Consider the following 27,789-nt stretch of genomic DNA (forward strand, 5'->3'; position numbering starts at 1 on the left):
CCACTGTGCCCCATCAAATGCAGCCACTGCGCCCATCAAATGCAGCCACTGTGCCCCATCAATTGCAGCCACTGTGCCCCATCAAATGCAGCCACTGTGCCATCAATTGCAGCCACTGTGCCCCATCAAATGCAGCCACTGCGCCCATCAAATGCAGCCACTGTGCCCCATCAATTGCAGCCACTGTGCCCCATCAAATGCAGCCACTGTGCCATCAATTGCAGCCACTGTGCCCCATCAAATGCAGCCACTGTGCCCCATCAAATGCAGCCACTGTGCCATCAATTGCAGCCACTGTGCCCCATCAAATGCAGCCACTGCACCCCATCAATTGCAGCCACTGTGCCCCATCAAATGCAGCCACTGTGCCCATCAAATGCAGCCACTGTGCCCCATCAAATGCAGCCACTGTGCCATCAATTGCAGCCACTGTGCCCCATCAAATGCAGCCACTGTGCCATCAATTGCAGCCACTGTGCCCCATCAAATGCAGCCACTGTGCCCATCAAATGCAGCCACTGTGCCCCATCAAATGCAGCCACTGTGCCATCAAATGCAGCCACTGTGCCCCATCAATTGCAGCCACTGTGCCCTTCAATTGCAGCCACTGTGCCCATCAAATGCAGCCACTGTGCCCCATCAAATGCAGCCACTGTGCCCCATCAAATGTAGCCACTGTGACCCCCGCCTGCCCGCTGTCTGACCGGCACTTAACCCATCTTGATGGCGTGTCCGGCAGCGGTGAGCTGTGTCCTCCGTGTGTCTTGCTTCCTGCTAGACATCCAATAGAAGCACCTGTCCATTCAGCCAATCAGGTGACAGGTATCAGACTGAGAGGCGGTTCAGTGTTAGAAAAGCGAATATTCATTTGCTTTTCTAACATACCTGCGTGGGCTCCAGACGCAATGCTCTGCGCTCCGAGCCCACCTTTTTTGAAGCCTATTAGAGCCTCTGGCTCCAATCAGGTGCTTCAATAAAACAACCGTCTCCCCGCCGCTGTAATTCAGGCGCCCTGCGTCCTAAAAGGGTCCGGACACCTGAATAGGGGTTGGCGGCAGCGGCAGTGGATAGATTCATGCAATGCAATGCATGAATCTATCTATTATTCATATAGGGGGGTGGCTGGAGAGAAGGGGCGGTGCCCGTGCGCCCTTATTGGACGGGCCTGGTGGAAACTGTCACCTCAATCCTGCCATAACCAATGGGGCTTGTTTATAAGAAGCAGAGAAAGTTCACTGTGCTTAGTGAGAGCCTTCACTCCAATCGTCCAATCATGTGAAAGCAAACATTTTTACAGCACCGGGGTCCTTGGTTCAAATCCCAACCATGGCGGTACCTGCATGGAGTTTGTATGTTCTGCCCTTGTCTCCGCGGGTTTCTTCCCACACTACAAAGACATTCTGCTGGGTTCATTATCAGTGGTCTAAGAAAGTGAACCATCCCACCCACATCTACATAGGAGGATGAGGAGGGGGCGCTCTGCCGGGCGTTGCTCTTAGAGGTTTATTTCACATTTTGGCTCTTTGATCTATGGGAGGAACCCTACAGAGCTTCTGGGGAGGGGGAGGGGTGCGGAGTTACTAGTTCAAGGGACAGAAAACTAAAACTACATTAAACAGTTCAGCCCCCCCCCCCCCAGACACCCCTCCCCCCTACGGGGCAGAGCAACTGTTACATTTCTGATATTGGCCTGTTTATTCAACAATAATGTTGTCATTATTTGAAGCTGTATTAAACCAAAAACAAACAATGTTACTTTGTATCTCTCTATCTCCCGTCTGATCAATGTTTATAAACAATGTTACTTTGTATCTCTCTATCTCCCGTCTGATCAATGTTTATAAACAATGTTACTTTGTATCTCTCTATCTCCTGTCTGATCAATGTTTATAAACAATGTTACTTTGTATCTCTCTATTTCCTGTCTGATCAATGTTTATAAACAATGTTACTTTGTATCTATCTCCCGTCTGATCAATGTTTATAAACAATGTTACTTTGTATCTCTCTATCTCCCGTCTGATCAATGTTTATAAACAATGTTACTTTGTATATTTCTATCTCCTGTCTGATCAATGTTTATAAACAATGTTACTTTGTATCTCTCTATCTCCTGTCTGATCAATGTTTATAAACAATGTTACTTTGTATCTCTCTATCTCCTGTCTGATCAATGTTTATAAACAATGTTACTTTGTATCTCTCTATCTCCTGTCTGATCAATGTTTATAAACAATGTTACTTTGTATATCTCTATCTCCTGTCTGATCAATGTTTATAAACAATGTTACTTTGTATCTCTCTATCTCCCGTCTGATCAATGTTTATAAACAATGTTACTTTGTATCTCTCTATCTCCCGTGTGATCAATGTTTATAAACAATGTTACTTTGTATCTCTCTATCTCCTGTCTGATCAATGTTTATAAACAATCTTACTTTGTATCTCTCTATCTCCTGTCTGATCAATGTTTATAAACAATGTTACTTTGTATCTCTCTATCTCCTGTCTGATCAATGTTTATAAACAATGTTACTTTGTATCCCTCTATCTCCCGTCTGATCAATGTTTATAAACAATGTTACTTTGTATCCCTCTATCTCTGGTCTGATCAATGTTTATAAACAATGTTACTTTGTATCTCTCTATCTCCCGTCTGATCAATGTTTATAAACACTGTTACTTTGTAGCTCTCTATCTCCTGTCTGATCAATGTTTATAAACAATGTTACTTTGTAGCTCTCTATCTCCTGTCTGATCAATGTTTATAAACAATGTTACTTTTTATCCCTCTGTCTCCTGTCTGATCAATGTTTATAAACACTGTTACTTTGTATCTCTCTATCTCCTGTTTGATCAATGTTTATAAACAATGTTGCATTGTATCTCTCTATCTCCGATATGTACAATGTTTATAAACAATGTTACTTTATATCTCTCATCTCCTGTCTGATCAATGTTTATAAAAAATGCAACTCTGTACCTCTTCTCTCTATCTCTATCTGAACAATATTTATAAACACTGTGTCAGACGGTCCTTTTTTTTTTTTTTTATACAGCTGCATCTTTTACAGCTCCTGTATTTACACAGCAACTCCCAGATGTCATTTTGTCAGCTTGGAATTGACAGCAAGTAGAAGGAGGGGGAGGGAGAGGCTGGCAACAGCTGCAGGGGAGATGGGGGGGGGGTGGGATGATGGACGGGGGGGGTTGGGATTGGGGGGGCTGTCAGGGGAGATGGAGGGGGGGTGGGATGATGGACGGGGGGGTTGGGATTGGGGGGGCTGTCAGGGGAGATGGAGGGGGGGGTGGGATGATGGACGGGGGGGTTGGGATTGGGGGGGCTGTCAGGGGAGATGGAGGGGGGGTGGGATGATGGACGGGGGGGTTGGGATTGGGGGGGCTGTCAGGGGAGATGGAGGGGGGGGTGGGATGATGGACGGGGGGGGTTGGGATTGGGGGGGCTGTCAGGGGAGATGGAGGGGGGGTGGGATGATGGACGGGGGGGTTGGGATTGGGGGGGCTGTCAGGGGAGATGGAGGGGGGGTGGGATGATGGACGGGGGGGTTGGGATTGGGGGGGCTGTCAGGGGAGATGGAGGGGGGGTGGGATGATGGACGGGGGGGTTGGGATTGGGGGGGCTGTCAGGGGAGATGGAGGGGGGGGTGGGATGATGGACGGGGGGGGTTGGGATTGGGGGGGCTGTCAGGGGAGATGGAGGGGGGGTGGGATGATGGACGGGGGGGGTTGGGATTGGGGGGGCTGTCAGGGGAGATGGAGGGGGGGGGGGGATGATGGACGGGGGGGGTTGGGATTGGGGGGGCTGTCAGGGGAGATGGAGGGGGGGTGGGATGATGGACGGGGGGGTTGGGATTGGGGGGGCTGTCAGGGGAGATGGAGGGGGGGGGTGGGATGATGGACGGGGGGGGTTGGGATTGGGGGGGCTGTCAGGGGAGATGGAGGGGGGGTGGGATGATGGACGGGGGGGGTTGGGATTGGGGGGGCTGTCAGGGGAGATGGAGGGGGGGGTGGGATGATGGACGGGGGGGGTGGGATTGGGGGGGCTGTCAGGGGAGATGGAGGGGGGGTGGGATGATGGACGGGGGGGTTGGGATTGGGGGGGCTGTCAGGGGAGATGGAGGGGGGGGTGGGATGATGGACGGGGGGGGTTGGGATTGGGGGGGCTGTCAGGGGAGATGGAGGGGGGGTGGGATGATGGACGGGGGGGGTTGGGATTGGGGGGGCTGTCAGGGGAGATGGAGGGGGGGGTGGGATGATGGACGGGGGGGGTTGGGATTGGGGGGGCTGTCAGGGGAGATGGAGGGGGGGTGGGATGATGGACGGGGGGGGTTGGGATTGGGGGGGCTGTCAGGGAAGATGGAGGGGGGGGTGGGATGATGGACGGGGGGGTTGGGATTGGGGGGGCTGTCAGGGGAGATGGAGGGGGGGGTGGGATGATGGACGGGGGGGTGGGATTGGGGGGCTGTCAGGGGAGATGGAGGGGGGGTGGGATGATGGACGGGGGGGTTGGGATTGGGGGGGCTGTCAGGGGAGATGGAGGGGGGGTGGGATGATGGACGGGGGGGGTTGGGATTGGGGGGGCTGTCAGGGGAGATGGAGGGGGGGGGTGGGATGATGGACGGGGGGGTTGGGATTGGGGGGGCTGTCAGGGGAGATGGAGGGGGGGTGGGATGATGGACGGGGGGGGTTGGGATTGGGGGGGCTGTCAGGGGAGATGGAGGGGGGGTGGGATGATGGACGGGGGGGGTTGGGATTGGGGGGGCTGTCAGGGGAGATGGAGGGGGGGTGGGATGATGGACGGGGGGGGTTGGGATTGGGGGGGCTGTCAGGGGAGATGGAGGGGGGGGTGCACTACGCAGGCCCTGCACTTCCATACGGTTTTGTGTAGAACATTCAGTGGCTGCGGTTGATTAATAAGATAGCAAAACTTGAATTTGTTTTAAATGCTTCTTAGAGGAGATCGGAATAATGTGTTTTAGTGAATCGAAAAGCCAAACCATTTTTTTTTTTTTTTTTTGAAGTTTTGGATTTCATAGAGATTCCTTTTCTCCGGTCATCTTCATCTCCAGGACAGGAAGTGACGGAATTCCAAACTTTTTACAGTTGTCACCAGAACAGGAGATGAGGATAAATCTTCCAGTGGGGACACCCTTACCGGTGACAACTGTCTAAAGCCGACCACAGACGGATCGAATCTCAGCCAGTTAAGCAGGGACCAGCCGAGATTTGTAGGCTGAATGAACCCAGGTTGATCGATCGACTCGGATATAACCAGCATGTTGGAGTTTTTAACGCAATTATTGCCAACAGTTATAGCCGCTAGAAATAATTACTGTGTGTTCTGCCGGGTGAACGCATTGGGGATGATTTTCTAAAGGCAAATAGAAGGTGTACTTTGCAAAGTGCAGTTGCTCCAGAGCTTAGTAAATGAGGGGGGAAGCTCTGCTGACTTTAATCATCCAATCATGTGCAAACAAAAATGAAGGCTTTTTTTTCTTGCACGTGATTGGGTATTCTTTGCAAAGTGAAGCTCTACCTCATTTACTAAGCTCTGGAGCAAATTCACTCGCAGAATGCGCTTGAGATGTGCAGTTCGTTTTGTTTTCCGAATTGAAATTTGTTTTTCGGAAATCCGGGTGTATCAGGATTTCCGAACTACAACAGTACCGAATTTCAACGAGTCCGAAATAATAACAAAAAAAAAAACAAAACTCGGACGGAATTCGAATTTGAATCAATTCGAATAGTTTTTGAATTTGAAACGTTTTCGAATTGGAAAAGGTTTTCAAATTTCCAAAGAGGATACAAATAGAATAGAAAATAAAGGAATAGAATAGAAAAGAATATAACAGAAAATAAAAAAAATTGAATATGATATAGTAAAACAGAACAAAATAGAAAAATAAAAGAACAGAATAGGATAAAATGGAATAGAATTTTTTCTATACCATAGTCTATTCAGAAGATGGTTATATTCTTTTTATTTTATTCAATTCTTTTTTTTTTATTCTATTCTATTCATTTCTATTCCATTCTATTCTGTTCTTTTATTTATTTCTGGGGCTGCATGAGTGCTGCCGGCACTGGGGGGCTACAGATCATTGAGGGAACCATGAATGCCAACATGTACTGTGACATACTGAAGCAGAGCATGATCTCCTCCCTTCAGAGACTGGACCGCAGGGCAGTATTCCAACATGATAACCACCCCAAACACACCTCCAAGACCACCACTGCCTCGCTAAAGAAGCTGAGGGTAAAGGTGATGGACTGGCCAAGCATGTCTCCAGACCTAAACCCTATTGATCATCTGTGGGACATCCTCAAACGGAAGGTGGAGGAGCGCAAGGTCTCTAACATCCACCAGCTCTGTGATGTCATCATGGAGGAGGGGAAGAGGACTCCAGTGACAACCTGTGAAGCTCTGGTGACCTCCATGCCCAAGAGGGTTAAGGCAGTGCTGGAAAATAATGGTGGCCACACAAAATATTGACACTTTGGGCCCAATTTGGAGATTTTCACTTAGGGGTGTACTGACTTTTGTTGCCAGCGGTTTAGACATTAATGGCTGTGTGTTGAGTTATTTTGAGGGGACAGTAAATTTACACTGTTATACAAGCTGTACACTCACTACTTTACATTGTAGACAAGTGTCATTTCTTCAGTGTTGTCACATGAAAAGATAGAAGAAAAGATTTACACAAATGTCACTGAGGGGTGTACTTACTTTTGTGACATACTGTATATATATATATATATATATATTATTATCTTATTAAGAAATGAGGCAGACTCAATGGGTCTTTTTTCTACCATCGCTCTTCTATGTTTCCGCATTGTGTTTTTTATTAGGTTATTTTTGGTGTTTGTAAATTTAGATCCACAGTTTAAATAATTTGATGTTGTTTGTTTCTGATCACTGATGAAGGGGCTTTGAGCAGCGAAACATGTTAACTTTTTGGTCTTATTTTTGTGAAAAATATTTTTTTTTACTGGACTCATTCATGTCTTGCGGCACTTTATCCTTTAAAAGCACTTCAGACAGCCCTCTGGGACATCCCAGCTGGCAAAGAGCGCCCCCTTACAGGTGAACTCCTTTCTTGGTTATCTGCCTATCCCGGGGCCATATCCTGCCAAAAGGATAAGGCAGAGAAAGGAATCTACCCCCCCCCCCCCCGCCCCGCCCCCAAGGTTAAATGATTAGCTTTCTCTCTGCAGATTTGTTTTTCACTTTTTATCTTTTTTTCTTTCTTTTTTTTTTTTTTATACTCGCTGTATTGCAAAGGAAACAGAAAATTATAAAAAAAAGAAAATCAAAACTTTGCTCTAATAAAAATCCTCTTCTGTTATTTCAGGTTTGAGTCACTGCCAGCCCTGAGGACGTCGATCTGATGGACGGAGTAATACAACGAAGTCTGTGCTGCTTATGGAGGAACTTTAAAAAATAAAAAAATAAAAAAATATATTTAATAATTATAATTATAAATTTAATAAATTAATAATAATAATAATTAATAATAAAGAATAATATTTTTTTAATTAAAAAAATAAATAAATAAATAAAAGTATAAAATTCCAATTTGATTAAGAAAAAAAAAAAAAAAAGAAACACCACCCACCCGGGAACTGATTAACATTTCAAAGATTTTTAGATATTATTAGTGATCCTTACCTGCTTCTGTTTTGTAGATAGCGAGGTAGGACAGGCCATTAAAGTTTCTGAAATCCTTCGGGGCTCAGTGGAAGGGTCTGCCTTTGATACAATTTCATGTTCAGTTCAAGGTAAAGCAGTGAAGGTGACTTTCATCCGGAGGAGAACCAATCATTGATATTTAACCCCTCCCCCCCCCAAGGTTAAAACAAATGTTAATGCCTAAACACAATTTTGCAACTTTGACACGAGTTAGTAAAACGGTACATATCATCACAAATACTTTGTGTATCCAGGTGGATTATATCGTTATATATATATATATATATATTTCATTTGGTGGTAATGGTAACAGATATTACCTGAATTTTTTTTTTTATTATTATTTAAGGAAAACTGATCAAAATAGTAAAAAAAAAAAAAAATAATATATTTTTTAAAATTTAGCTGTATATTTGTTCCTACTACCATAACCTTTCACCAAAGAACAACACCAAAATAAATTCTCCCGCTCCTGACGATCGCAGCGATACCACATATACAGTGCTTTTTTTTCCATTTATCATTTTCCTTTCCACTTCACAATTATGAGCGACTTTGTGTTTGTCTATCAAAGAAAATCCCAATAAAATACGTTACATTAAAATGTAAAGGGAAAGCATCAAAATATAAAAATAAAAATAAATGGAACAATTGAAAAAAAAATTTAAAGCGCCCCGTCCCCACCCCCGTGTGCTCGCTTGCTGAAGCGAACAAATACGTATGTCGCACTCACATATGTAAACGGCGTTCAAACCACACATGTGAGGTATTGCTGCGATCGTTAGAGCGAGAGCAATAATTCTAGCCCTAGACCTCCCCTGTAACTTTAAACTGGTAACCTGTAAAAATTTTTAAAATGTCGCCTATGGAGATTTTTAAGTATGGAAGTTTGGCGCCATTCCACGAGCGTGCACAATTCTTAAAGCGTGACATGTTAGGTATCTATTTACTCGGCATAATATCATCTTTCACATTATGATAAAAAAAAATCAGGCTAACTTTAGTGTTTTTTTTTTTAATTTATTAAAAAAAAAAAAAAACGCGTTTGAAAAATTGCTGCACAAATACCGTGTGACATAAAAAGTTGCAACGAGCGCCGTTTCTTTTCCTAGGGTCTCTGCTGAAAAAAAAAAAAAAAAAAAAAAAAAACATTATTAATGTTTGGAGATTCTGGGTAATTATCTAGCCAAAACAAAATAGTTTTTTACATGTAGGAGAGAAGTTTCAGAAATATATATATATATATATTTTATTTATTTATTTATTTATTTATTTATTTTTAATTTTTTTTTAGCAGAGACCCTAGGGAATAAAATGGCGATCGTTGAAATATTTTATGTCACACGGTATTGTGTAGCAGTTTTGCAAACGCAATTGTTTTTTGGAAAAAATACTCTTTAATTATTTTTTAAAAAAAAACACAACAGTTACCCCAGTTTTTTTGGTATAATGTGAAAGATGATGTTACACGGAGTAAAGAGACGCCGAACATGTCACGCTTTAAAATTGTGCAAGCTTGTGGAACGGCGACAAACTACGGTACTTAAAAAATCTCCATAGGTGACGCTTTAGATGCCTCTACAGGTTCCATGTTTAGAGTTACAGAGGAGATCTAGTGATAGAATTATTGCTCTCGCTCTAACGTTGGCGGCGATACCTCACATGTGTGGTGCGAATACCGTTTGCATATGTGGGTGTGACTTACGTATGTGTTCGCTTCTGCGCACGAGCACGGAGGGCGCTTTAAATTTTTTTTTTATTATTATTATTTTACTTTATTATTTTAATGTATTATTCTATTATTTATTAATTTATTATTTTATTTTTTTTTATTTATTATTTTAATTTTACTTATTTTATTTTTTTTGATAACTTTTATTCCTATTACAAGAAATGTAAACCTCCCTTAGAAATAAGGATGACAGGTCCTCTTTATGGAGAGATCTGGGGGTCAAACCCATCCCCCTCCCCCCTCAAATCGCTTCTTTACCTTTAAGAGCAAAAGATCAAAAAAGATCTTTCCCTTTCATTCTTTTTTTTTTTTCCCAGCCTGGACCGGAAGTGAGGCCATGAAGTCGCTTCGGTCCTCGAAGGCCATAGAGGCGATTGAAGAGTGTTAACTCAGTGATTGTTTATGGGAGCAGCCAGCAGCACAGTCGGATCGTTTCTCGGGTGAACCGGCGGTAACGGTAAGCCCGAGAAGCACCGGCGAGCGGCGGGAGAGGGGGGGACTTCCCCTCCCGCTGCTTCTGGAAGCCGGACCACGCCTGCTGAAAGAAAAAGGGTACCGGGGTGACGGCCGATATCTTCATCCATAATCCCGGTAAAAAACACTTGCAATCCGCAACGTATATATAGGTATTGGGGTCGGCAAGGGGTTATACAGCCATTTATTCCAACCTGCATACAGCTGTTGGCAGTGGCGGCCGAACATACGGGGGGGCGCAGGGGCCCCCCTAATCTCCATGTGCCTGGCCCCTAATCTCCATGTGCCTGGCCCCTAATCTCCATGTGCCTGGCCCCTAATCTCCATGCAGGGCGCCGGACACATGAATTTCTATGGAAAATTGGTTTGTGCAGTGATTATACCGGGATAGTTGCCAGCTGCTCTGGATTTTCCGGGACAGTCCCGCATCTTGGCCCTCGGTCCTGGCAATGTTGCGTCCTGGGCCGTGTCCTGGAATCACGTCACCAACCCTATTTAAATGACTGTACTAAAAGAGTAACGCAAAAAAGATATTAATTCGGGGGGATTGAGTGGGCGGTCCCCCACATATAAAGAGGCGGTGTCCAACCCAGAAAGCATTTGTGAAGGCCAGGTCCCCACATATTTAAAGGCGGAGCCTGGGTGGGACATAAAGTGGGCGTGATTTAGGTGTATATAAAATGCTAATCATGGAGCGGGGTAACCGTGTGCTGGGACAACCATGTTGGTAAGTATGGATATGTTGTATTATTTCTGTAACAGCGGGGGGAGTTCTCCTTTAAATCATTTGGGATACGGAATTGCAGTGGGCACCATGGCTGACTGGTCCTCTCAGGCCGGCGAGTATCCCTACCACCGGCAGATGGACACTTCTCAGAAAGGGGGTGTAGGTTGGTTGTAGACGGGGTCTCTCAAGGTTTTTCTGTGGAAAAAAAAAAATACTAAGTCCTCATGCACACGGACGTTTTTACAGCTGCTTTTTTGAGCTTTTTTTGCAGCTTAAAAAGGCCTGTCTATGTTAGTCTATGGCTTCATGCCCACCTAGGCGTTTTTGAGCTGCAAGTGGCATAGGCGTTTTTAAGCTGTAAAAAAAACCCAGGACCAGTGGGTTCTGAGAGACGTTTTTCAGCTGTAAAAACGCTCTAATGCTGACAAACGCTCAAAAACGCTCAAAAACGTCATTCACCAACGGTTTTTAACGTTTTTGATCCATTGAAAAAAAAAAAAAATTGAGAAAAAAAAAACCGCTAAAAAACGCTAACACGGAAAAACGCTCAAAAATGCTAAAAACCGCTAAAAACCGCTATTGCAAAAACGCTGAAAAAAGCTGAAAAAAGTTAAAAAAAATCACTGCAAAGATACTGGCATTTTCATAACATTATTTTAACAGCCTGTGTGCATGAGGCCTAAATGTTAAAAATAAAAGAGCAGACTCGGTGGACTATTCAGTCTTTTTCTCCTCTGTGTTTCTATGTATATTCACAAAAACAAATCCTTAAAAAAAATCACAAAAGGGCTAGGGTTTGTAGAACTACAAAAATTGAGAAAAATAAAAAATACTGTCTAAAAAAAAAAAAAAAATCTCTGTTAATAAATAAATAATCAAATGAAATTTGGCAAAAAAAAATAAAATTTACACAAAGACAAAAAAAAAAAAGATATCTGATATTTCATACAATACTGTTGTGAACAGTTGTGATATATATATATATATATATATATATATATATATATATATATATATATCATTTTTGATAAGATAGACATCACTTCCTTGTGCACTGCACTTTAAGGGGAAGTTGGTTTAACATAGTTTTTTTTTTTTTCTTTGGTCCTTTTTTTTTGTTTTGCTTTTATTTTAAATTGTGTAGCTCTATATATATTTGAATATTTTTGGTTGGATTCTGTTTGTTGTTACATGTGCTGTTCTGACTTTTGAGTATTGATGTCATCCGTAGGGATATCTTTGGTGGGGCAGCAACTTTATTTTGTTTTCTATATATTCGCAAACAATATTTAATTTACTTATTTATTTTTAGGCTTTTTTTTATTGCTGTTTTACTATTTATGTTTATTATTATTATCCTAGATAGAGAGCTTCTGCACTCCATCACTCACCCTCCACCACAACCCGTTCTTCTTTCTTTTTTTTTCCCCCTTTCTTTTGAATTTTTCAAATATCCTTCTCATTATATGTTTTGGGACCTAACCAAGTTTATATGTTACTTATTATCTGTTATGTGATTTACATTGCCATCCTTATCTTCACACATTGACAACTGCTTGACTAATATCTTGATTCAACTGTAGTACTTTGATTTTGAAAATATAATGGTCATATTCATATACTGCATATACTAAAAACCTTTCTTTTCAATAAAATTTTTTGAAAAAAAAATATATTATATATTTCTTATAATTATTTTTATTACCTATTTTTATCTGTTTTTTTAATTTTTATTTGATTTTTGAGTAATTATTTTTTTCCACTAATTCACTATTTAATTATTTATGGTTATTATTATTCGTTTTATAATTATAATTATTTTTTTATGTAAAAAAAAAATAAATAAATAAGATGGAGGGGGCTTGGGTTGTTGTGCCCCCCTCCCTCCCCAATCAACTGTGAATTACCAAATATACCTAAAATTTAGAAGTGAATTGTTTATTGATTTTTTTATAATTATATGTGTGACTTATATTTGTTTGTTTTTTTTATTTATTATTAGATTTTTTTCCATTTAATTTACTAATTTATCTTTAGCCATTTTTTTAAATTTTTTTGTTATTTTATTATTTATGTTTATTATTATTTATTTTTTATCATGAATTTTATTACCTTTAGCACACATAATATAACAATTCTTTTAAATATATACTTTTTTGTATTTACTTTAGCTTACAGTTTAAATGTTTTTATATTATTACATCATTTTCTAAAATATATAACATATATCATTTACAAACAAAACTTGCCGTTATAGATATTTATGTCTATATGGTTGGAATGACACCCTTGATAAAGTTTATTGAAAGAAAAGTTGAGGGAAAATTGTAATCAAATTATACTTGTAAAAATAAATGTAATTTATAATTACAATTATAAAAACGAGAAAAAAAAATAAAATAAAATAACAATCATATGTAAAAATTTGGATTTTTCAGTGGGTGTCATTCCAGGTAATTCCTATCTCCGTGAGATCCATTGAATCCGCCATGTTTTGTCTTCAATTGCATTGCAGTTTTGGGGGGAAAATAATTAAGTGGAAAGTCTAATCGCATGGTCAGCTTCAAATTGCGTGGGGACACGCAATACTTTTTTTAAAATAAAAACAGTATTAAAAGTAAGTAAAACAAATCATTATAAAAAAAATAATAATAAATATAAATTAAAATAACTATAGAATAAAAATGCCTTAAAAAAGTCAATTAGATTAAAAAAATAATAATTAAACAATAATCAAAATTGAAATAATAAATAAAAACATAAAAATAAAGCAGAACCCCAGTCAGAATTTAAAAACAAAAATCACATTAAATAATGAAAATAATAAATAAAAAATAAAATTAAAATAAGCAATGAAAATAATAAAATAAATAATAAAATAATAATAAAATAAAAATGCCTAAAATTAAATAAGTACCATTTAGTTTAAAATTTTTAAATAAAATGAATAAACAAAAATTACATAATTAATAAAACATGAGCAGGGGGACAAGGATTCTGGGAACAGCTGAATATGAACTGCAGAAAATTTCGCTGGCGCAGATTAGAAATAATAATAAATATAAATTAAAATAACTATAGAATAAAAATGCCTTAAAAAAGTCAATTAGATTAAAAAAAATAATAATTAAACAATAATCAAAATTGAAATAATAAATAAAAACATAAAAATAAAGCAGAACCCCAGTCAGAATTTAAAAACAAAAATCACATTAAATAATGAAAATAATAAATAAAAAATATAAGCAATGAAAATAATAAAATAAATAATAAAATAATAATAAAATAAAAATGCCTAAAATTAAATAAGTACCATTTAGTTTAAAATTTTTAAATAAAATGAATAAACAAAAATCACATAATTAATAAAACATGAGCAGGGGGACAAGGATTCTGGGAACAGCTGAATATGAACTGCAGAAAATTTCGCTGGCGCAGATTAGAAATATATATATATATATATATATATATATATATATATATATATATATATATATATATATATATATATATATTGCCAATTGCTGAAAATCCCAGTGGGAGCTCAACACAAATGAAAAGTTACATATAATAATGTTAAAGCAGAACTCCAGTCAGAATTTAAATACAAAACTCAAATGAAATAATGAAAATAATAAAATAAATAATAAAACAATAATGAGTCAACTATGCTGGTTTCAGTACCTAAAAAGTCCCAATGCTTTTTTATTTTTGCATGTCTACTAAATGGGGATGTGGTGCTGATTTTTCAACTGAGCTCATGTTTTTTAGTCATGTTCTTAATAAAATAATAATAAAATTTAAAAGCATAACATTTTGTAACATTTAGATTGAAAAAAAAAATTAAAAAACTAATAATCAAAACATAATTAAAAAACCAGCTCACAAGGTTTCACATATCATAAATAAAAAAGGTGTATTTCTGCGCTGTAGTGGGGCGGCAGCTGACACAAATAGGTAATATACCAAACTTATAAATAATCTTAAGAAAAAGCGTGTAGCGCCAAAAATAAACAATACACAAAACATAAAATTAAAAATAGGTAATAAAAATGATAATAAAATAAAAATGCCTAAAATGAAATAAGTAACATTTAGATTGAAATTGTTGAAAAAACAAAAATCAAAAATGAAATAAAACATAAGTATCAAAAATAAGTAAAACAAATCATTATAAAAAAATAATAACATATAGATTGAAAAAAAAATAAGTAAAAAACTAATAATCAAAAATAAAATAATAAATAAAACATAAAATAAGTAAGACAAATAATGATAAAAAATAAATTATAATAAACTTATATAAAAATGTAACAATTAGATTTTTAAAAAAAAATATAAAAAAAATAGATAAAAACATAAAAATAAGTATTAAAAATAAAGCAGAACTCAAGTCAGAATTTAACCACTTGCCGCCCGCCATATAGCAGAATGACGGCGGCAAAGTGGTTTCAATATCCTGACTGGGCGTCATATGACGTCCGCAGGATATTGAGCCGCTGCGCGCCCCCGGGGGCGCGCATTGCGGCGATCGTTGTTGAGGGGTGTCAGTTTGACACCCCGCAGCACCGATCTAGGTAAAGAGTCTCTGACAGAGACTCTTTACCACGTGATCAGCTGTGTCTGATCACGATGTAAATAGGAAGAGCCGGTGATCGGCTTTTCCTCACTCACGTCTGACAGAGCCGATCGGCTGCTCTCCTGATAGGGGGGGGTCTGTGCTGATTGTTTATCAGTGCAGCCCCCCCTCGGATCCTACCCAGGACCACCAGGGAAGCCGCCCAGGACCACCAGGGAAGCCCCCTAGACCCCCAGGGAAATACTAATCTGTGCCCAGGCAGCTGCCAATCAGTGCCCACTCCAATGCCTACCTCTGCCAGTGCCACCAGGGATGCTATCAGTCCCGCGTATCAGTGCCCAGCAGTGCCGCCTATCAGTGCCCATCAGTGCCACCCATAAGAACCCATCTTTGCAGCCTTTCAGTGCCCATCAGTGTCGCCTATCAGTGCCCATCAGTGCCACCCAGTGCCACCCATGAGTGACCATCAGTGTTGCCTATCAGTGCCCATCAGTGCCACCCAGTGCCACCCATGAGTCACCATCAGTGTCGCCTATCAGTGCCACCCAGTGCCACCCATGAGTGACCATCACTGTCGCCTATCAGTGCCCATCAGTGCCACCCATGAGTGACCATCAGTGTCGCCTATCAGTGCCCATCAGTGCCACCCATGAGTGACCATCAGTGCGGCCTACCAGTGTCCATCAGTGCCGCATATCAGTGCCTATCGTCAGTGCCCGCTCATTGGTGCCACCTCATTGGTGCCACCTTATCAGTGCCTGTCAGTGAAAGAGAAAACTTACTTATTTACAAAATTTTTATACAGAAACAAAAGCAAAAGTTTTATTTTTTTCAAAATTTTCGGTCTTTTTTTATTTGTTTCGCAAAAAATAAAAACCGCAGAGGTGATCAAATACCACCAAAAGAAAGCTCTATTTGTGGGAACAAAATGATAAAAATGTAGTTTGGGTACAGTGTTGTATGACCGCGCAATTGTCGTTCAAACTGCGACAGCGCTGAAAGCTGAAAATTGGTCTGGGCAGGAAGGTGTCTAAGTGCCGGTATTGAAGTGGTTAAAAAGAAAAATCTAATTAAATGATGAAAACAATAAATAAAAAATAAGAAATGAAAATAATATCAAAATAAATAATAAATAAACAGAAAAAAATAAAAATGCATTCAAATAAATAAGTAAATTAGATTTTTGGAAAAATTAAAATAAACAAATAGATAAAAACAAGTATTAAAAATAAAGCAGAACTCCAGTCAGAATTTAAAAACTAAAATCCCATTAAATAATGAAAACAATAAATAAAAAATAAAATAAAAATAAATAATGAAAATAATAATAAAACAAATAATAAAATAACAGGAAAAAATAAAAATGCCTTAAAATAAATAAGTAAATTAGATTTTTGAAAAAAAAAAAAGAAAAAAATAGAAAGAAAGAAAAATAAGTATTAAAAATAAAACAGAACTCCAGTCAGAATTTAAAAACAAAAATACCATTAAATGATGAAAACAATAAATAAAAAATAAAATAAGTAATGAAATAATGATAAAATAAATAATAAAATAACAGAAAAAATGACTTAAAATAAATAAGTAAATTAGATTTGAAAAAAAATGAAAAAAAGGAAAAATAAGTATTGAAAATAAAGCAGAACTCCAGTCAGAATTTAAAAACAAAAATACCATTAAATAATGAAAAATAAAAAATAAAATAAGTAATGAAAATAATAATAAAATAAATAATAAATAAATAATAAAATTACAGGAAAAAATAAAAATGTCTTAAAATAAATAATTAAATTAGATTTTTGAAAAAAAAAATAAAATAAATAGATTAAAAACAAGTATTAAGAATAAAGCATAACTCCAGTCAGAATTTATAAACTAAAATCCCATTAAATAATGAAAACAATAAATAAAAAATAAAATAAAAATAAATAATGAAAATAATAATAAAACAAATAATAAAATAACAGGAAAAAATAAAAATGCCTTAAAATGAATAAGTAAATTAGATTTTTGAAAAAAAAAAAAGAAAAAAATAGAAAGAAAGAAAAATAAGTATTAAAAATAAAACAGAACTCCAGTCAGAATTTAAAAACAAAAATACCATTAAATGATGAAAACAAAAAATAAAAAATAAAATAAGTAATGAAAATAATTATAAAATAAATAATAAAATAACAGAAAAAATGCCTTAAAATAAATAAGTAAATTAGATTTAAAAAAATGAAAAAATGAAAAATAAGTATTGAAATAAAATAAGTAATGAAAATAATAATAAAATAAATAATAAATAAATAATAAAATAACAGGAAAAAATAAAAATGCCTTAAAATAAATAAGTAAATTAGATTTTTGAAAAAAAAATAGATTAAAAACAAGTATTAAAAATAAAGCATAACTCCAGTCAGAATTTATAAACTAAAATCCCATTAAATAATTAAAACAATAAATACAAACTAAAATAAAAATAAGTAATGAAAATAATAATAAAATAACAGAAAAAAATAAAAATGCCTTAAAATAAATAAGTACATTTTTTAAAAAAAATGGAAAAAATAGAAAAAAGAATAAATATATAATAAATAAATAAATAATAATAATAATAAGTATTAAAAATAAAGCAGAACTCAAATCAGAATTTAAAGACAAAAATACAATTAAATAATGAAAACATTAAATAAAAATAAAATAAAAATAAGTAATGAAAATAATAATAAAATAAATAATAAAATCACAGAAAAGAAAAAAATGCCTTAAAATAAATAAGTAATTTTTTGAAAAAAAAATAAAAAAATAGAAAAAAGAAAGAAAAATAAGTATTAAAAATAGAAGAAGAACTCCAGTCAGAATGATGAAAACAATAAATAAAAAATAAAATAAGTAATGAAAATGATAATAAAACAAATAATAAAATAACAGAAAAAAATAAAAATGCCTTAAAATAAGTATATAAATTGGATTTAAAAAATATTGAAAAATGAAAAATAAGTATTGAAAATGAAGCAGAACTCCAGTCAGAATTTAAAAACAAAAATACCATTAAATAATGAAAACAATACATAAAAAATAAAATAAGTAATGAAAATAATAATAAAATAAATAATAAAATAACAGAAAAAATATCTTAAAATAAATAAGTAAATTATATTTTAAAAAATCAACTTTTGCTGCAAAGCGTATCTTCAGTCCAGAGTTGTCCAGTATGATACTTTTATGCTACTAAATGACACCAGTATTCCAGGCTGAATGACAGTGATCATCATCCAGCCCTCTTCCTCTGAGCCCAGACCGTCATGGAACCGCCCCCGGCCTATGACTGGACAGTGAAAGGGCAGAAACAGACCAATGCGCTCATCCCTCTGTTGCTCTGTTTTCTCCTCCTATCAGCATGCTTCTCATCAGTACAAGAACAGACTGAGGCCTCGTGCTGCTTCTTCCTGTTCCAGTCTAAGCTCTGCTGTACAGGGACTGCAAAGAAGCTAAAAACCAAATTCAGGTTCTTGCACCTCTTATGTAAAAAAAAAATAATAATAAAAATAAAAACAAATTAAAAAAATAAAAATAATAATTTTTTAAATTAATACATTTTTAATAAAAATTTTAAAATGTTCAGAAAAAAAATAAAAACGTGAAGCCGTTCTCCTGCGTTTGTTTCTAATAAGTAGAAGTAGTCGGGAGTAACGAGGATGTTTTTGTTGAAAAGCTTTGATCTAAATAAAGGTAAAAAAAAGTCACCAGAAATGTTCTCAGAGAACGGCGTCCAGATGACGGGAGAGAGAAGAGACGATTGGCGAGGATTCCTCCGCTGGGATTGGAGGAGATCCGCCCGCCTCTCGCTCGGTGAATTGGGGGCGGGTCTGACGCGTATTTTTATCATTTTGTACTATGAACTCTTCTAAAAATAGCAACAGATAAATACGGATATATATAAACAATACGGGGAGCTTCTATTGAGGCGGGGGGAGGGGGGAGTAAATATTTTCTTATTTTCTCAGAAATTGGAATAAACCATCAAAGGGAATTGCGCCCGGATCGCGTGTCACCCGTTTATTTTTGGTGGATGGGAAAACAAACGTTCTGTTGGTTAAATAAACTCCAATTTGATATTTTGTAACGTTTTCAAACTTGATATGATGATGAGCGGCGGGGAGGCGAAGAGGAAGGCGAAGGACGATCCCAGAACTCGATCAATATTTTGGTTACATTGTTTTGTCTCGGATTGGGTTACATTTCACCTCGCGGAGCTCCGATCTCCGAGCCGAGGGAGGTGCTTTTTTTTTTTCTTGTCCATTTCGAAACTATTGTGCAGAATAAGGAAGAGATAATATCCATCGATTATACAATCTCTTCAATCGCTTGTCTAGTGAGGTGCGTTTATAATCGGCATGGTACGAAAGCTCGCGCCTGAGCATTTTTTCCACGCGTTTCTGTGCATTGTGTGTGTGTGGGGCAGCCATTCATTTCAGTGGGCCGCCTTACTTGCGAAAAAATTCACAAAAGAAGTCCCTGAGACACAATCTACTGCAGGAAATCTCACCATTGTGGGAGGAGCAGAGACACAATATACTGTAGGTAATCTCCCAAAAGTGGGAGGGGCACAATATACTCCCAAAAGTGGGAGGGACACAATATACTGCAGGTAATCTCCCAAAAGTGGGAGGGGCAGAGACACAAGCTACTGCAGGAAATCTCACCATTGTGGGAGGGGCAGAGACACAATATACTGCAGGTAATCTCCCAAAAGTGGGAGGGCAACAATATACTCCCAAAAGTGGGAGGGGCACAAGCTACGACAGGAAATCTCCCCATTGTGGGAGGGGCAAAGGCACAAACTACTGCAGGAAATCTCCCAATTGTGGGAGGGGCAGAGACACAAACTACTGCAGGAAATTTCACCATTGTGGGAGGGGCTGAGAAACAAACTACTACAGGAAATCTCCCCATTGTGGGAGGGGCAGAGATACAAACTACTGTAGGAAATCTCACCATTGTGGGAGGGGCAGAGACACAAACTACTACAGGAAATCTCCCCATTTTGGGAGGGGCTGAGGGACTACTGCAGGGAAATTTTGCCATTGTGGGAAGGGCAGAGGCACAAACTACTGAAGGAAATCTCACTATTGTGGGAGGGGCAGAGACACAATATACTGCAGGTAATCTCCCAAAAGTGGGAGGGGCATATTATACTGCAGGAAATCTCTCCATTGTGGGAGGGGCAGAGACCAGTGGCGGCTGGTGAAGTTTTAGGATGGGGGAGCGCCAGACCCCGCCCTTCCTTTTTGACCCCTCCCACTTGGTAAAAATGGGTGTGGTTTCAGTGAAATAGTGGGCGTGGCTCTAAGGTGGTGTGGTTAGCGTCTGAGATGAATGAGGGATGGAGGGAGAGTGGGATGGAGGGACAGCAGCCCCAGATCCTACACAACAATAGCAATGTGTATTCTAGAAAGTTTAACAATCAGCAGATAAAGATATTCCAAACACCTGGTGTTAGCACTTCAATTATCCCGGCACCATGGTTATTATGGTGTCAGGATGATTGAAGCGCATTATTTCTATCATTACATTGTAATATAAAATGAAATCATTCAACTCACCATAATGCAGAATCAGTGGGAGTGTGTCACCTGCCATGTCGCCTGCCACCAGATGCCATCAGGTGTCCCCAGAGGTGTCTGTCTTTACATGCAGCCTGTGTCACACCAAATGCAGCCTCCTGTGTCCCCCAAATGCAGCATGTGTCCCTTAAATGCAGCCTCCTGTGTCCCCCAAATGCAGCCTCCTGTGTCCCCCAAATGCAGCCTCCTGTGTCCCCCAAATGCAGCCTCCTCTGTCCCTCAAATGCAGCCTCCTGTGTCCCTCAAATGCAGCCTCCTCTGTCCCTCAAATGCAGCCTCCTGTGTCCCTCAAATGCAGCCTCCTGTGTCCCCCAAATGCAGCCTCCTGTGTCCCCCAAATGCAGCCTCCTCTGTCCCTCAAATGCAGCCTCCTGTGTCCCTCAAATGCAGCCTCCTGTGTCCCTTAAATGCAGCCTCCTGTGTCCCCCAAATGCAGCCTCCTGTGTCCCCCAAATGCAGCATGTGTCCCCCCAAATGCAGCCTCCTGTGTCCCCCAAATGCAGCCTCCCATGTCCCCCAAATGCAGCATGTGTCCGTTAAATGCAGCCTCCTTTTTCCCTCAAATGCAGCCTCCTGTGTCCCCCAAATGCAGCCTTGCCTGTGTCACATCGAACCCCCCCGGGAGCACAGCGGTACTACTTACCTTGCTGTGTGGTGTCCACTTCCCCAGCGGCGATGGAGAGGTCCGTCCGTTCCTCTCATAGTACTTCCTGTTTCCTTTCTCCCGGGCGCAATATGAGAATGAAAACAGGAAGTGACATCAAACTGAGATGTCAATCAAGCCACCCGGCCGTAGTAATATATACTACAAGCACCGGGCGGAAGCTACTCGGCGCTTCGAAAAGTGCCGCAAGGCGGGCTAAACGCCCACAAATGAAGTGCCACGTCTGCAATCTTGTGATTGCGTAGACATGATGCTTCCCATAAGTGCACTGTGTCTGGCGTCCGAACACAGTGCACTTAAGGCCCTTTTTTTGTATTTTTTTTAAAGGGCCAGTATTAACATTTTGTTTTTGACATTTTTTTTGACTGCCTGGAGGGGGGGGGGGGCAGTGCCATTGCGCCCCCTATGGACGGGCCGCCACTGGCAGAGACATAAACTACTGCAGGAAATCTCATCATTGTGGGAGGGGCAGAGACACAAACTACTGCAGGAAATCTCTTCATTGTGGGAGGGGCAGAGACACAAACTACTGCAGGAAATCTCATCATTGTGGGAGGGGCAGAGACACAAACTACTGCAGGAAATCTCATCATTGTGGGAGGGGCAGAGACACAAACTACTGCAAGGAAATCTCCCCATTGTGGGAGGGGCAGAGACACAAACTACTGCAGGAAATCTCATCATCGTGGGAGGGGCAGAGACACAAACGACTGCAGGAAATCTCCCCATTGTGGGAGGGGCAGAGACACAATATACCGCAGGAAATCTTCCCATTGTGGGAGAGGCAGAGACACAAATGACTGCAGGAAATCTCATCATTGTGGGAGGGGCAGAGACACAAACTACTGCAGGAAATCTCTTCATTGTGGGAGGGGCAGAGACACAAAATACTGCAGGAAATCTCTTCATTGTGGGAGGGGCAGAGACACAAAATACTGCAGGAAATCTCTTCATTGTGGGAGGGGCAGAGACACAAACTACTGCAGGAAATCTCATCATTATGGGAGGGGCAGAGACACAATATACTGCAGGAAATCTTCCCATTGTGGGAGGGGCAGAGACACAAACTACTGCAGGAAATCTCTTCATTGTGGGAGGGGCACTATGGGGAAATCTTCCCATTGTGGGAGGGGCAGAGACACAAACTACTGCAGGAAATCTCTTCATTGTGGGAGGGGCACTATGGGGAAATCTTCCCATTGTGGGAGGGGCAGAGACACAAACTACTGCAGGAAATCTCCCTATTGTGGGAGGGGCACTGTGGGGAAATCTCCCTATTGTGGGAGGGGCACTATGGGGAAATCTCCCTATTGTGGGAGGGGCACTTAGGGAAATCTCCCTATTGTGGGAGGGGCACTGTGGGGAATTCTCACCATTGTGGGAGGAAAGAGACACAAATCTCAGTCTATAGAAATAAGGAACTTGTGACAAATCCAACAGGAAAAGAATACAATGTAATTCATCCTGAACTATTTGCAGTTAATGAAACAATGTATGACGTGTAAATAGGGAATATAATTCCATCATATAAAATAGAAGAAAATTGGGGTGTTTTATTTTTTCGGTGAAGTTTGGTTGTCTCGGGGTTGTGTCGGATTGGCAGTAGTTTGTGTTATGGCGAGTTTGGCCGCTGACCCCGGGCCCTGAAGGAATTGGCGTTTGGGAATTGAGAGCGGAGAGATGGACATGTACTGTCATTGTACTTGTCAGTCTGGAGTGACAGCTGGTCGTCTGGATTGCGTTAACCGGTGTTAGTAAATGGCGCGCCCCCCCCCCTGCCATTCGTCTCTTAACACTCACATTTCGGGAAACCTGCTACGCTGTTTACGTTCGTCTTTCTGCAGCTTTGTTTGTTGCGTTACCCGCCGGGCTGATGTCTGGATGATGGACGCCAAGAATTGTGTTTATTGCCCTTACATGGGGTTGGTGTGACCGGATCACCTTCAACTGGGCCTAATTATATCTTCATCGTGCTAAAGTCATATACGCCGCTCTATGAGCGCTTTTCTCATGCGTTTTTATGCACGACTTGCGTGTTTTTATACAGTGTTTTTGAGCTTTGGATTTTTTTATTAGCTAATAGAGAAAACTATTATCTGTTGCATCATTTTTTGCTAGGTATTTTAGCTTTTTTTTTTAGCTTTTATTTATTTTATTATTATTATTCATTTATTATATTTTTTTTCCAATAGGGTAAGGGGTTAGAGTTAAGGCTAGATAGGGTGATGATTGGGAGTTTGGGTTAGGGTTATTTATTATTATTATTTGTTAGGGTTTAGGCGTTAATACTACTGTTACTATCACCACTACTACTACTACTACTACTACTACTAATAATAATAATAATAAAAATAATAAATGAATAAATAAATGTAAAATAAATACGCAAATAAATACGCAAATTAATAAAAATCATAAATAAAAAAATTAATAAATTCAATCAATTAATACTAAGCAATAATAAATAAATAATTTACCCTTAACTTTAACCCCTACCCCTAATAATAAAAAATGAATTAAAAAAATTAAAATAAATACGCAAACAAATAAAAATCATAAATAAAATTTAAAATAAATTCAATAAATGAATACTAAGCAATAATAAATAAATAATTAACCCTTAACTGTAACCCCTGCCCTACCCCTAATAATAAAAAATGAATTAAAAAAATTAAAATAAATACGCAAATAAATAAAAATCATAAATAAAAAAAATTAATCAATTCAATAAATGAATACTAAGCAATAATAAATAAATAATTATTTAATTAACCTTTAACTTTAACCCCTACCCTAACCCTACCCATAATAATAAAAAAATGAATTAAAAAACATTTAAATAAATACGCAGATAAATAAGAATCATAAATAAACAATAAATACATTCAATAAATTAATACTAAGCAAAAATAAATAAATATTAATTAACCCTTAACTTAACCCCTACCTTACCTCTACCCCTAATAATAAAAAATGAATTAAAAAAAATAAAATAAATACGCAAATAAATAAAAATCATAATAAAAAATAAATAAATTCAATAAATGAATACTAAGCAATAACAAATAAATAATTAACCCTTAACTCTAACCCCTACCCCTTAAAAATAGAATAAAAATAATAAAAAATGAATTAAAAAAATTAAAATAAATACCCAAATAAATAAAAATCATAAATAAAAAATAAATACATTCTATAAATTAAAACTAAGCAATAATAAATAAATAATTAACCCCTATCCCTTAAAAATAGAATAATAATAAAGAACTAAACAACCTAACCCTAACACAAAATAAATACATTATTATTATTATTATTAATAATATTAATAATTATTTTTTTGTTTGGATTGGGGTGTTTATTGTTATTTTATTATTAGTGGTATTAGTATTAATATTATTAATAATAATGTATTTAATATTTTTTAAGGTTAGGGGTTATTTATTATTTATTATGTATTATTACATATTATTAACTTATTTGATTTATTTATGATGATTTTTAGTTATTTGTGTATTTATGTTACATTTATTTATTCATATATTATTACTATTTAATTTTTTTAACATTATTTTCATTTGAGCAGAAAAATGCACAGAAACGCTCAACAAAAAAAACGCGCGAATGAGCACAAAAACACTGCGAACGGCGCGTTTCTATTAATTTCTATGAAAATAAAAACATGCCAAAAACGCTCAATCTGCCCGATTCGAGCTGCAAAAAAACCCCCAGAACTTTTTTTGAGCTTCAGGTGTTTGGCGTCAGGCGACATGGAGTGGAGACCCGAACCGATCTCCATAGAGAATGTTTGTTTTTTCTCCTCCAGCGTTTTGGAGCTTCAAGCTACAAAACACTCAGGTGTGAATGGGGTCTCAATGTACAACGTTTTTAAAGCAAATCTTTTTTTGTAAACCTGTTTCTTACCTGGAGATCCTGCCAATAACAGCACTTCCTCTGGCAGGCTTATCAAATCTAATAGTCAGCCCAATTGCCCATTAACCACTTGTCTACTGTTGCAATTTTTTCTAATTTTTTGAACCCAGGTTAAAATCTGCATTTTTTTTTTTTTTTACTAGAAAATGACTATAAACCTCCAAACAAGTGATATTTCTCTGGAAGCAGAGGCCCTGGAGGATAAGATGAATTTTAGTGCAAATAAGCACAATATTATACCCCATTTTTATTTTTATTTTTTACTTTTAATCCAACAAATTCTAAATTATCGGGAAAGAAAAAAAAAAAAAAGAAAAAGGAGGGAAAGCAAAGAAAAAAAAATACCCAATTTTTAGGTAAAATAGAAATATGACTAGGTGCCTATCGTTCCATACCTCCATCCCAATATATAACACACACAAACAATATTGGCCCATGGGACTTTAAATGAGGCATAACACAAAAGTCATAATATAGTAATTTATTGTACAAGGATTTGACACATTTATAATTTATAAAGTACACATAAAAAAAATATTTTGTCATATCAAGCCAATGGGTTACATGTAACAATATATAATGTACATCAAGCTGGTATATTTCAAAATGCTTGCTTTACATAACCAAGACGATTGCAATACAGGAGAGGAATGGATCTCGTAACTCGACGCGTTTCGTCAATACTTTCACTTCTTCAGGAGTAGATGCCTCCAACAGAACTCTATACCAAAAAAAACCAAAAAAACCCTGCCCGCTGTATAGACTAAATGACGGTGGGCGGGGTGCTCTCTTATTCACATGACGTCGCCCCAGTCTCACCGCCCTTTGCATGCCCGCTGGGGCGCCCAGTGTCCCTGGGACATGGTGTGTCCCCGATCTCGATAAAGAGCCAATGACAAGGCTTTTTACCCATGTGATTGGCTGTGTCTAATCACAGCTGATCACATGTTAAAAAGGAAATGCCGCCGGTTATCGGCTCTCATTGCCTCACACTGACAGAGTGTGAGGAGAGGAGAGCCGATCAGTGGCATCCCCTCACAGGGGAGACCTGTACAGGTATTTAGGGCACTGATCCTCAGTGCCCTGATTATCAGTGCAGCCCCAGCAGTGCCCATCGGTGATGCCAGTAAGTGCCCTTCAATTATGCCAATCTGTGCCGCCCATCAGTGTCGGCTGTGAGCACTTCAGTGTCCACAGAGCTTTCAAAGCCCTGGCTGCTGTGGTTGGGGTAGAAGCTGATCAAGCACAGCATGCAACAAGAGGGTGCCAAGGTGACATGAGAGTTGGATAGACCTTTGTGTCTCTGGTGTCCCTGGTGTCTCTGGTGTCTTTGGTGTCCCTGGTGTCTCTGGTGTCCCTGGTGTCTCTGGTGTCCCTGGTGTCTCTGGTGTCCCTGGTGTCCCTGGTGTCCCTGGTGTCTCTGGTGTCCCTGGTGTCTCTGGTGTCTCTGGTGTCCCTGGTGTCCCTGGTGTCTCTGGTGCCCCTGGTGTCTCTGGTGTCCCTGGTGTCTCTGGTGCCCCTGGCGTCTCTGGTGTCCCTGGTGTCCCTGGTGCCTCTGGTGCCCCTGGTGCCTCTGGTGTCTCTGGGGTCTATGGTGTCCCTGGGGTATCTGGTGTCCGTGGTGTCTCTGGTGTCTCTGGTGTCCCTGGTGTCCCTGGTGTCTCTGGTGTCCCTGGTGTCTCTGGTGTCTCTGGTGACCCTGGTGTCTCTGGTGTCCCTGGTGTCTCGGGTGTCCCTGGTGTCCCTGGTGTCTCTGGTGTCCCTGGTGTCTCTGGTGTTACTGGTGTCCCTGGTGTCCCTGGTGTCTCTGGTGTCTCTGGTGTCTCTGGTGTTCCTGGTGTTCCTGATGTCCCTGGTGTCTCTGGTGTCCCTGGTGTCCCTGGTGTCTCTGGTGTCCCTGGTGTCTCTGGTGTCTCTGGTGTCCCTGGTGTCTCTGGTGTCTCTGGTGTCCCTGATGTCCCTGGTGTCTCTGGTGTCTCTGGTGTCTCTGGTGTCCCTGATGTCCCTGATGTCTCTGGTGTCTCTGGTGTCTCTGATGTCTCTGGTGTCTCTGGTGTCCCTGATGTCCCTGGTGTCTCTGGTGTCTCTGGTGTCCCTGATGTCCCTGGTGTCTCTGGTGTCTCTGATGTCCCTGGTGTCTCTGGTGTCTCTGGTGTCTCTGGTGTCCCTGGTGTCTCTGGTGTCTCTGGTGTCTCTGATGTCCCTGGTGTCTCTGGTGTCTCTGGTGTCTCTGATGTCCCTGGTGTCTCTGGTGTCTCTGGTGTCCCTGGTGTCCCTGGTGTCTCTGGTGTCCCTGGTCTCCCTGGTGTCCCTGTAAAGAAAACCTGTCACCTGCACTACACTTTTACATAACG

The 27,789-nt window shown here is 39.1% G+C and overlaps 1 protein-coding gene across 1 annotated transcript; it reads left to right on the forward strand.

Moving 5' to 3' along the window:
* The first annotated feature begins 10,734 nt into the window (after positions 1-10,734).
* On the forward strand, positions 10,735-27,787 carry LOC141107350 (uncharacterized). The gene is made up of 2 exons (XM_073598037.1): positions 10,735-10,810; positions 26,727-27,787. Exons 1-2 carry the CDS (start codon positions 10,735-10,737, stop codon positions 27,785-27,787), a joined length of 1,137 nt encoding a protein of 378 aa, XP_073454138.1.
* Positions 27,788-27,789: the final 2 nt, after the last annotated feature.

The sequence above is a fragment of the Aquarana catesbeiana genome, linkage group LG09, assembly GCF_042186555.1.
Source record: "Aquarana catesbeiana isolate 2022-GZ linkage group LG09, ASM4218655v1, whole genome shotgun sequence".
NCBI classification, from domain to species: domain Eukaryota; kingdom Metazoa; phylum Chordata; class Amphibia; order Anura; family Ranidae; genus Aquarana; species Aquarana catesbeiana.